The sequence below is a fragment of the Ruditapes philippinarum genome, unplaced genomic scaffold, assembly GCF_026571515.1.
Source record: "Ruditapes philippinarum isolate M1 unplaced genomic scaffold, ASM2657151v2 ctg689_1_1_1_1, whole genome shotgun sequence".
Classification (NCBI taxonomy): Eukaryota; Metazoa; Mollusca; class Bivalvia; order Venerida; family Veneridae; genus Ruditapes; species Ruditapes philippinarum.
In genome coordinates this window covers 24,758-37,090 of record NW_026858375.1, presented here as the reverse complement: position 1 = coordinate 37,090, position 12,333 = coordinate 24,758, and the positions used below count along the sequence as shown (strand labels likewise).

At 32.7% G+C, this 12,333-nt stretch overlaps 1 protein-coding gene and 1 long non-coding RNA gene across 2 annotated transcripts; both read right to left on the bottom strand.

Annotated features, from left to right (window-relative positions):
• Positions 1-2,700: 2,700 nt before the first annotated feature.
• Positions 2,701-6,404, bottom strand: LOC132753012 (uncharacterized). Its single transcript, XR_009628893.1, has 3 exons — positions 6,046-6,404; positions 4,307-4,512; positions 2,701-4,097 (listed from the first exon to the last, which is right to left on the bottom strand). It is a non-coding gene; the product is annotated as an uncharacterized LOC132753012 (long non-coding RNA).
• Positions 6,405-6,411: 7 nt separating this feature from the next.
• On the bottom strand, positions 6,412-8,904 carry LOC132753011 (uncharacterized). Its single transcript, XM_060743421.1, has 3 exons — positions 7,453-8,904; positions 7,018-7,226; positions 6,412-6,725 (listed from the first exon to the last, which is right to left on the bottom strand). The coding sequence occupies exons 1-3, from the start codon at positions 7,523-7,525 to the stop codon at positions 6,639-6,641; spliced, it is 369 nt and encodes a 122-aa protein (XP_060599404.1). The 5' UTR covers positions 7,526-8,904; the 3' UTR covers positions 6,412-6,638.
• Positions 8,905-12,333: the final 3,429 nt, after the last annotated feature.

Sequence of the window (12,333 nt, the reverse complement as noted above, 5' to 3'; positions counted from 1 at the left end):
GGCCAATCATTAAAGGTTATTGACTTCAAACCACTTGACCCGCACTGCTGTGGGTTCGATTACACCAGGGACTTTGGATTCTTCATGTCAGGAAGCTATCCAGCTAGTTTCAAAAGATAGTTTACAGAACCTTGGTGGTTCCTTTACTTTCCATGGTGCTTGTTTCTGCTATAGAATTGCACAATTCTCATTACTTTTGCACAATTTCTGCTCTGTTTGCACATTTATGCGTTACTGGATATACAAAATGTACAAGGTGGTTATTGATTAGAGATTATAACTTGTGTGTGTGTGTTTAGTTTATTTAAACTCGCAACGGGTTGACCATATGGGCGAGAGGTGGCGAGTCCTCCAGAAGAGTATTAGTCATTTTAGATTTGTGGAGGATAGTGCAAGATACAGATACAAAAAGATGCCCCAATTCCAGAAGCTTCTCTTGGTTCTTTAGCATCCAAGTGTTAAAGCACTCATACAATGGACCTTGATTTAAAGTCTCATCCGAAAGACTTAGAAGTAATTTTAGTTGGCCAGCCCGGGAATCAATCCCACAGTGTTGAGATTACTAGTCTCACGCTCTAACCTATTGCTATTGAGCTATGGGGGTTGGCATGAAGTTACCACACTTAAGTGAAATTTTATATATGTATATAATTATGCTTCTAAAACAATTTTCAAACATCGGAGAATATGTAAAATATGTACTGCAAATATTTGTCCACGTTATATGTAATCATTAAAATACATGTTTATGCATTTATTTTCTTATTGAAAAAATTGACTTAGACTTTATACCTTTTACACCTCCCTTTATTACCATGAAATGTAAATTCGGTAATATCTTTGCAAATAATATTTTTTGGAACTTACAATATTGATAAATCTTCATTTGAGCATTATATTTTCACCTGCTCTAAACTCTTTCATGAAACTAATTTCTGATCATTTGTATATATTTGGTAAGATCTAAAAACAACCATGTATTCTTATTTGCAATGACTATTGTGTGCGGTCATTTGTTTCTGCTGTTTTGAATGAACGTTAGACTGTAAAAACAAATTGTACAAAGGGAGTTGGAAATTATTTATTAAAGGTCCTCTTAATCATATCAGTTCAATCATATCAGTGCTGGTTCCTATTGATAAAATGATCAAAGAAAGATTTAAGGAGAGAAAATAACTAGTTTATTATAATAAAAAAACTGACATATCAAACATGGTAACTATATGAAAATGAAATTAAGGAGATATGTATTTTTTTCAGTATATGTACACATGTATTCAGCGGAACATGGCTCCTGAGTTTTGGTTGGTCAAGAAACATTCAATTCTCACTGTGGGTAAGTACATGTATTGGTAATTCTTCATTATTTCTTCTTCTGAAATGAGCCTCGCCGTGACAAAACCAACATAATGCGTTTGCAACCAGCATGGATCCAGACCAGCCTTTTAGTATTTTTGATACTGAAACCCCTAAATTTTGAATGGATTATTCCAAATTCAATGCAGGAAAATTCCATTACAGTAATTCAGCAGGTTAAGGTTTTAAATGAGCACAGTCATTGTATATATTAGCTAGAATGCACTCTATGGGTAGGCATCTATTGCGCATGTCTGAATTCAAAATATGGCTGCCATTTTTGATTGAACTAAGAGGGGGAAATTTTTGGTTCGGGGAGCAGTAGCTCCTCCCTTTCTCCCTTGTTACGAGCCAGGCGTAACGATAAGGAAAAGCCAGCAACAAAGTTAACATGTAACAATAACAAATTTATTACAGAAAAATTATTAAAGAAAAATTAAGTAACAATTTATGATTACAAATACCTGAAGTCCAAATAAAAATGTAAATCTCAAAAGTCTAGTCTGATCCTGGAATGATCCTTTATTATTAACAGCACAGTTAAATCCAAGTTAAATCCAAGAACACTTTTAAATTATAATAAATTCCCACAATAAAATCCACAAGAATAAATTAATCTGTTTTAAAATCCAAGCTCCAATAAATTACTTTATATCCAAGTTGAATGATACTCCAAATGTATTGATGACTTAAAAAGTAACTGATGACTTAAAAGGTCAAGAAAATGAAAAATGTCCCCTTATATATAAGCTAAGAACATTCCAGATCAGTCTTCCATGTTCTACAGTAATCATAATCTAGCACCTTCAACAATAAAGAATAATCTGGAAATTTCTATCTAAATATAATGCATGAATCATAATCTAGAATTTTCTACAACAGTTAAGAAATTTCTTGTTAAATCTTATTTACACATATGTAGTTATACGTTCTAAAAATAGAACAATAATAATATTGGAAATACCAACTTGTCAGAGATAAACTGTATACATGTAATATGTTGCATACATAACACCCTTCCCCCTGATATCAAACAGAAAAGCCCAACAAATTTGCAGCAGATTAGCTGTTGCTAATATTAAACATGCTAGTAACAGGAACTTCCGGTTCATTTCTATGTACCGTTACATTTTTCCCAGAGATACAACTCTGTATATTGATATTACAGATCCAAACCAGCACATAAAACCTGTACCAAGATCATCTGGACATCATAATATGATGAATAGACATCAAGACGTCCTGGTGTGGGACATTGAGGATAATTTTGAGTTTCAGGTGAAGGGAATGCAGAATATGGAGATTACTTCTGACCAAGTGAAAGACAACATTGATAAGGTAAATTACATTTTGTTTTATTTCTCCCCAAAGTTTTTAAGTAGAGATTATACAAAATAAGTAAGATATTACTTATCTAAAACCCTATTCTGTCACAAGCATTACATCATGTGTTAAAATTTATCATTTATAAATATATGAAATGATAATGATATACTGGTTTAAAACCAGTTTCCGAACAAAAATTGAGGTTTTTCGTTCGTTGATTTCTTGATAATATACGTATGCTAATAAAATTCGCCATACCAAAGCTTGAGCTCTAGCCTCGTCTCAAAATGTAATTTATACTACCTGGTTAAAGATGGACGGTTAAAGAAGGGCATTAAAAGGATCAATTTCTCACCATTACAGAACCAGTTTCCTGACATATCTTTAACACGATAATTAAACTATATTCACTGACTTTTCTTTGTAAATTACCTACATTCTATGTTTCTCAAACTTTAGCTAGTAATGTATGCACTTTTTCTTGCGAGTAGAAAAATGAACTCTGGGAATATGTATGAACCACTGAGAAATAGCCAGCGTGTTGCATGTTTAAAATTGTGGATAAAGCACAAAAGCAGATGAAACTTTTTTTAACATCTAAAGAATTTTATTCATAACAATTTGTCAAATATCTTCAGTAATTACTACATTATATCCAAAAAATGACGTAAAGTGCCAAATATGAATAATGTATTGTGTTTTACGGTTTTTAGCCAATGAAACGGGAAAATAGCGTTTAGCGTTTGAGTGTCTGCCTGTGATCTTAACAGACAGATGTTTCACTATTAGAGGATTATGCATGTAAAAAATTAACGCAAAATATGTATGAATAGCTATGCTTATCTTTATTTTGAAAATCATTAATTTATCATAAATTTATAGTAATATCCATATTTAATTTAATTACAAATATAGCTTATCATTTAACTGACATAGATTTACTGCATTGCTTGCCAAACAAATTTGTATTAAAACCAAAGCTAGTAAGAAATGTGCAACAACTTTTATCAATAAGTGTTTTTCACTCCTCTTCATACAACCATGGTTTACACCGCTTACAGAACCATTTATCTCCACCTTCCTCTAAGCTCTCCCGTACATACATCCTTTCACAATCTGTCAAGCACTCCTCATGATACCACCGTTGGCATAACTCTTCATCACACCCAAACCAAAACCTTCCATTAACCTCATCGTCTACAAGGCCATGCAACCCACACACCTCACCTTTTTTCTTTTCTTTGCTCGGCTTTTCTCCTTTTCTCGTTTAGGTTAAGTTCCGTCTCCTCCACTCTCTTTTTCTTTTTTGCGTGCCTCTCTTCCTCTTTTTCCAATTGCTTTTCCCTCTTCATTTCCCTTTCTTTCTTTCTCCTCTCAATGTCCTCGAATTTCTTCTTCTCAAGATATTCTTTCTCCTAAAATGTATTAAAAATGCGTCTTAATCATAAGCACTAAAATATCATCTAAGAAATGATTTCTTGAGATGTAATTTCCTGCGAGGCCAGTTGTGCCAGTATTTTTTTATCTTATTCTTTTGTTGTACTATTTCAAATGCATAATTTATATGATTAACCATTATATGTATCAAATGATTTGCTGAATAAAACTTTTAATAGAGAAAAACCTTTAGCTGTTTAAGCATGTCTTCTCCATTAATCAAACGTCCTTCTGCTACAACCCTCTTTTTCCGTTGAACTTTGGCGGGATTTACTGGTGGAGGCAATAGTATGTCTGCAAGACTCGCTGGTATCAATCCACGTTTTACCAGAGGATTTGATAGAAAGTGACCACATTTATCACAAGTCTTTATTTCTTCATCACTTTCCTTTTCTAGAAAAAAAAAATGAATGTAACAAGTTTGTTCATTTTCGAAAGTGTTTACACTTCGTTATATCAAACTGGTTATGTCATAAACTACCAAGATTAAAAAAATCGTTCGAACCGCTTAGCTGCACTAATTGGTGTTTGTCTTCTGTAAAATTGCCCATCTGGAACTGAACACTTATAGGGCAAACTTTATATGGTCCTCTAATGTTTTTGTGGAGTAAGCGGTCTCTAGGGTAAAGGACAAGGTCACTGGTTTAAAAAATAAGTATAAACATTTTGCTCATACAGCCTTTATATTTTATGTGATGTCTTAGTTTAAAACAAACATGCCAAGGGAGGTCCTCCTTCTTTGGGTGTATGAAGGGTCATTTGGGTCAAGGTCAATGTTACCAATGTCAAGGTCACCAATGTTAAAAAATGGATTTTTACATTTTTTACAGGTGTATTGACCTTATTCTTGAACAGATTTTATTTATAATTGATAGAAACATAAACTTTGATGGAGTTAGTGGTCAGTTGGGTCAAGGTCACCAGTGCTAAAAATAGATTTTTACACATTTGCTCATACAGCCTTTATTAAGTGACAGATATATTTTATATTTGGTAGGATGATAACTTGCATGGTATTCATCCTTTTGATTGGGATAGGGATCAGGGGGTCAATGTCACTTGTGCTAAAAATAGATTTTTACACGTTTGCCCGTACAGCTTCTATTTATTGACAGATGTATTTCATATTTGGTAGGAAGATAACTTGCATTGTATTCTTCCTTTGGATGGAGTAAGGGGTCAGTTGGGTCAAGGTCACCAGTCCTAAAAATAGATTTTTACACTTTTGCCCATACAGCCTTTATTTATTGACAGATGTATTTCATATTCGGTAGGAAGATAACTTACATGTTATTCTCCTTTTGGATAGAGTTAGGGGTCAGTTTGGTTAAGGTCACCAGTGCTAAAAATTGATTTTGACACTTTTGCCCATACAGCCTTTATTTAATGACAGATGTGTTTCATATTTGGTAGGAAGATAACTTGCATGAAGTTGAATACTTTTCATTTTCACAAGTCAGAGCAATGACTTGGCAACTTATATTTTTCACAATTACAAAATGCCATGACTTTGTCAAGCTATATAACTTGTGTTCACAAGTTTTTGCCAATTTTTCTGTCCATAACTGAGTGAATGGGTGAACATTTTTTGAAACATTGCTACTAACAAAAATCTGAGCCAGGGACATTTGTGTTTAACAAACACGTTCTTGTTTTCAATATTGTTTGTACAAATGCATTGAGAAACAATTAAAGATAGGACTGTTGCTCATTTAAATTACAGACATCTAGACCTATTCTTTTTATTCTATTCCATGCTAGTCTCAACTATGTATTTTACTAAGATAATCGTTTAATTGTAATGCAACCTTGAACCTCAGCATATTTGAACAACTTACTTTAAATAAAATGCGTGTTCACTAACACTCTTTATATGAATGAATCAGAAAATTGAATTTTTGAAATCATACATTGGACGTTACATACTTTTACGTCAAGAGGTTGTAGGATATGTGGTGTGTCCGGAAGTCCTACCAACACTACATCATTTGCAATGGCTGTTTTGACCACTCCACCGCTGATATGTGCGTCACAATTATCCATTAAAAGGACAACAGGATTATCCCGGCCGCAGTTGGGAATAAAAAAATCTGCAAACCATCTTTGAAATAACTGGGTGTCCATGTACCAATTTTCACTGTTTGCTTATCCCCAGGAATCTGGTATTCCATCAGTATATTTACGGTGTGGAAGCGACCCCTTGTAAAATAAGTCTAATATTTCAATTATGTAACTTATCATTTAAAAAGAAATATATGAAAATAGATTTATTACGAAATTGTATAGAACAAGGGCATAGCTATCACACATAATTAAAAGATAGAATGCGACGTACTTCTTAAATAAATTTGGGACATTGGAATAAAAATAATCAAGGTTCTGCTGTATTTTTAGTGGTTTCTTATGTTTATTATATGAGAACTCCATTGTACCCGGTATATAACCATGGTTGGCAAAAATCTGCCATTTGCGCAAACACATAAATGGGCAGTGATATGATCAGTCGTTGTAACACTTCGTTAAAATACGTGTCCTTTTTTCGGTCCAATAACTTTTGATCTGGCTGTTTCTCTCCCAGAAAATCCAGTCTCGTCACAATTAAAAATCTAAAATACATAAAATGTAAACATTGCCTGATGTGAATAAGAAATTAATTACAAATATTATATGAACTAAGTAGACAATTCGAAAATAAACAACTGACGCATGCGCAAATATCAGAAATAATTTCCCGCGTCTAGTATACGGACTGCACACGGCAAAATGAATACTAATGTAACAAATGAAAACGACTGGAAACGCATAGGAGAAAAAAGCTGACCTTCGAATTAACATGTTAAAAGACAATTCGAATAAGATTTCACTGTAGTAGCAATTTAATGTCAAATTTAAATATACCTGCGACTGCTTTTCTTTGATGCCATATTTTCCAAGAATGTCATCCAAAAGCACAAAGAAATCAGCCATTACTTTCCTGGTAGACATTGAACATCTTGCCTTGTCGGAATTTTCTGGTTTTCTTTTGGATAATTCCGGGTGCCGCTGTATGAATTTTTTTGGCCACTGATTTGAAGGCCCTTCATCTAAATTAAAAAGTGTGCTCCGTCCTGAAAATTTGTGAATACGTTTGAATTGTTTAATATGTGCATCGACAATTTAATAATATATTCACTTGTGTGGTATTTTAAGTGTTTAATTGAAATCAGCATGGCAAAGGGATCATAGATTTATTTGGCACCTCATTAGCCGTTTGACAAGCGTTTTACTAAATGTGCATGACTTAGAAAATGTATAATGTGAAGCATTGAGTTCTGAGCATGACAAAACTCTTACCAGAACGTTTAACAATTGTCTGAAAATATGCTCTGGTCATTTGCCTATTTAGTGGAAATCCCTGATTTGCCATGTGCAACAGGTAATTAACCAAACCAGCTTCCTCCTCGGGAGTAATCTGCTGACTCGGCCCCTTTACTGATGTTTCATAACGGCCCCGAATACGGTCAGATTAGGTTGATTTTGGGACGCAGTATTCCGCCGCTGCTTTTCTTATCTTCATCTTGTTATGCTTTACAGCAGAAATGGCCATTTTCATGCTGGCTTCATCGTATTTCTTCCTGACCATACTAGAAAAACATAAATACAGGTGAAAACATCACAATTTCTATGTCAGCAAAAATACTGAGTTAAAATTTCTTTCTTAAATTGTTAATGAAACATAATATTAAGCATCATTTTATTATGCGCCGTTTTACATACAGCGGAGATAAAAGATATGTACCATAATAATTACTGCACCAAATTGTACTAGTTGTCTCCGTTGGATAGAAAAATTGCCGATGACCCATCTCCTCTTTTAATTTATTTCTTTTTTCTTTTTCTTTTTTTAATTGTTTTAACAGTTATATTTTTTATGTTATCAACTTTCTGATTTATACGCAATTTATAAAAAAAATATTTAGAAAAGGAAGGTTAGAAAAGTCTGCATTATGCAATTGTTTGGGCCCCGGATTGTATCCAAAAATAGAAAAAATCATGCGCATGCGCAGAGTGCACTTAAAGCCCCGAAGGGAAGTAAGGCTGTTTTAATAATACATGTAAGATGTTTTTATGATACTTTTTGATGTTTTCACCTGGAAAGAAGTTAATTCTGTCAAAAAGTCAAAACAACCGTCCTGATGATACAGATGAAAGCTCGATTTCGTTAAATTTAAAATAAAGCCGTTATCGTACTTGTCCGGAAACTATTACTGTCCGGAAACTGGTTCTCAACCAGTATATGTTCATGTAAATATTAATAAAGGAAAGCATGTGAACAAAGGTCATCCAAGGGAGATACAAAGCATGGCCTTTATAGACAATTGGACTTTATTTGGAAGTTACTTGTTCTTTTTGAAAAAATAAGGATTGTTTGATAGTTGCCTTTATTTACAGAGGTGGTCTTTAATACGGGTTTGACTGAACAATGGATAAACTTTTCTTCTTTCTCTAGTCTTAAAATATTAATTAATTAATTTTAGCAAAACTTATTTGTTTTATCGGAGATAGGGGCTAAGAAGAGGATGGGGTGTGTATTCTCAAAAATGTACTGTAGGTTGATTCATTTTTTGATCCGCTTCTTTTCTCACATAAATATTCAGGTTTTAACAGATGTTATATATTCAAAAAATGTCCCTCTTTAGATGTTTAAACTTTGGATATAAATTTGGGTATCAAGTCAGCAAAATCCATTTTTATTTTTTTATTTATTTTTTTCAGCTATCTGTGTTATTAAAGAGATAATTATTATTTCAGGTGAAGTTGTTTGTAGGGTTATATCATGGTAGTGAAGTGCTGGGGGATGTGAAAACCACAAACGAGATCCCAGTATTATATGGTAAATATCTCAAAATCAGAAGCAAACTCCGGGAAATAATGTACCAAAACATATTTATTAATTTATGTATGACACTTAAGTAAATAAAACTCAATATTACTTTATAATGGATTAATGTAAGAACTAACATTATAGAACATAATCCATGATAATCTATAAATGTCCAAAGTCAATAAAACAAAAGGGCTTACATTAATCAGATTCCGCCAAAACCAGCCAAACAAAACATAAAGCAAAAATACATATCACTGACAAAATACATATCAATCAATGTTACAAATTAAACAAATCTAATAGTCATAGAAGAATGCAGCAAAATTAAAACTATATCAATCTTAACAAGACTAGGGTAACGTCAAGAAAACCATTATCACAAGTCTTCTAACCTCGAAGAAGTGATAAAAACCTCCTTCAAAAGGAAATAAAACGTGTAAAACATAAAGATACTGTCAAACCACATACAAGAAATTTAAAGGAATAAGAAAAACTCCCTTTAAAGACTATGTATCTGAATCAAAATAAAGCACCATGAACATTTTTGACAGAGCAAAATTCATTGAATTAACAAACTTATATACAGACATAAACTAACATATAAACATGAATATATACATACATAACATACAGTGCTACATGCTGAGCAAAAAACATCTTACAAAACCACTTTACCTTTAATCAAATGGGACACAGTATTAATGGAAAAAAATGACGTAATAAACGCGTGCCTTCTAAATCCAAATGAAGACCTTTGTCTTTAACAGCAAATAGTGAACGAATTGGTTTACCAAACTTGAAAAAAGGCCTAAATGAATGAATAAATTGACAATTCCTTTCATTACATAGACATTCCAACAACTTATTGACTTGTTTAACTTTCGAACTTGTATCTATATAATCACACGGACGAGGCAAAATGGAAGAAAAGACAATATGAGTGTGAGAATTAATACTCCTAATCAAAGTAATAAGATTATTGAAAAAGCTAATAATCTCATCAACTGAAAAATTTTCCCTAGAATTAATGTCATTAGTGCCAACATGAATAATTGTGAAAGGTTTTGACACTAAAAAATGAGCATTCTATATCCTAGCTGAGAGACGGCCTATATTAATCCCAGGGAAGGCAATCACCTTGGTATGCCAAATGCCGCTAACGTCCTTGGCAATGGAATCAGAAATAATATGAACCATCAGGCCTGGAATGACAAGAAAAACGGATAACCAATTATGTAGGTTAAAAACACTCACACTCAGGTGTCCTAAAAACAAATAAACTAGAATCATTCTGTTTCTAATACAAACATCCTAGATAAAATATCAATTTTATCATTCCAATTAAGATCTAAATAAACCTTATAAGCGTCCGATTTCCAATCAACTAGTAATTGAATAAGCTCATGGGGGATATTTGACCTATGTGCAAGAGTTGCAAAACCCCGTCTAAAAGAATGAATGGAAAATTTCTCACAATCCAAACCTTTCATTTAAATACATTCCCTTAACTTGTTCTGAAACAAATAATATGTAACCACTGAACCATTTGGTAAAGTAAATAACACATGACGATGTTGACGAATTTTCAAAGTTAAAAGCAAGTCATAAGCTGTTGCAGGACATAACCTCCTATCTTTTAATCTAACTAAGGGACATATAACATCCCTTTCTCCAAATTGTATAGTTTTTGACCAATTAAAATGTATTTAAATATAATAACCACAATGGCGAATACAATTAGAGTTCAAAAATTTACCTTTATCAATATCATCCAAAGAAGTGGGAACCAAATTCGATTTTCTTGCACAAAGAAAAAATGCAAAAAGAAATAAACACCAATAAACAACATTGTCTTTCACAGAAAAATCAAACTTTTCAATAATCCTCAACAAAATATCTAAAGTAATAGGCTCTGCACGTTGAACAGCCCAAGGATTTAACCTAGCATTAATTTACCTTTAAGGGATAAATGAAGTAAATAAGTATTAATAAGATCAATGTTATAACCTAAACACATATGCAATGTCTTCACTCCACTTATATAATTCTTAATACTTTGCACCGATTTAAAAGATCTACTGAGAAATTGAGCGTATAATTGTAAAGATGATGTAGAAGCAGGTAAATAACAAAGTCCAAAATATAAACAAAATAAGATGAAACTTTCCCACTGTATGTGCGAATTCTTGTTGGTACCATCAGCAAAAGTTGATTTATGTGACTTCCTGAGATCCTGTTTGAGAATCACAAACTGTATCTCTGAAACAAATTACAATTACCAATCTTGAAGAAATCTGAAAATATCTTCAGGAACAGCAACATTCTCCAACAAAGAAACATGAGAAACTTGTTCATAAAATGCATTAATATACATAGGATCTAAATCCCATCTGGACAAACAATCTGCAATGCGATTCTCATCTGAGCTGAGATGAATTGCTTTGATTTGAATCTCATTAACTGAAGTAATAAAACATAGCTCCCGTAAGCACTTTGTAAAAATAAACTTCGAGATTTGCCCGTATTGATAACAATACAAACTGCTTGATTATCACAATAAATAACCACATTTTCCTTTCTCAAAACAGCACACCATAATTTAAGAGAAAACAATGACAGTTAACATCTTCAAACATGTAATGCTCAAATTCTGATTTAAAATGAAGCCAGGAAAAACACTGTGGAAAAAACTATTACCACAAATTCCACCACATCCTGTTAAACAACTATCACAACTAAAAACCGAATCTACTAGCGACCACTCTCCATAATCAATCAAAGATTTGCCCTGAAATATAGATAAAAATTTACGCCACCACAACGAATCTATTTTAACGTCATAAGTCACTAAACATTATTTGAAGAACAAGCATGACATTCTCTAAACCAATTCAAAAACCTATTAACAAATATCCTACTTGATCTTACACAAGCACCCACAAAGTTAAGCTTACCCAACAAACTTTGTATCTCTTTTAAAGTAACTGACTCTTTTCTTTTTCTAACCAAGAAGAAACCAAATACTTAATCTCTGCAAGTCTTTCTTGAGTAACATCCATGGTCATAGTACTGCTATTGAATAAAACACCTAAAAAACCATAATGTCAGAAGGAGGATAAGCTTTATCAAGAGCTTCCTCAATGCCACTCCCTAAGTAACATAAAAGCAAAATGTGCCACATCATTTTTTTCCACACCACAAAAATCATCTAAATAATTACATATACAAAAAACCAAATTTGAACATCATAAAAGCAAAAGCATTTATCACCCTTTGACAAATATGTGCTGAAGATTTTAACCGCATAGATAATACTGTGTCAAAGAAAATATGTTTTTTCCATTTGA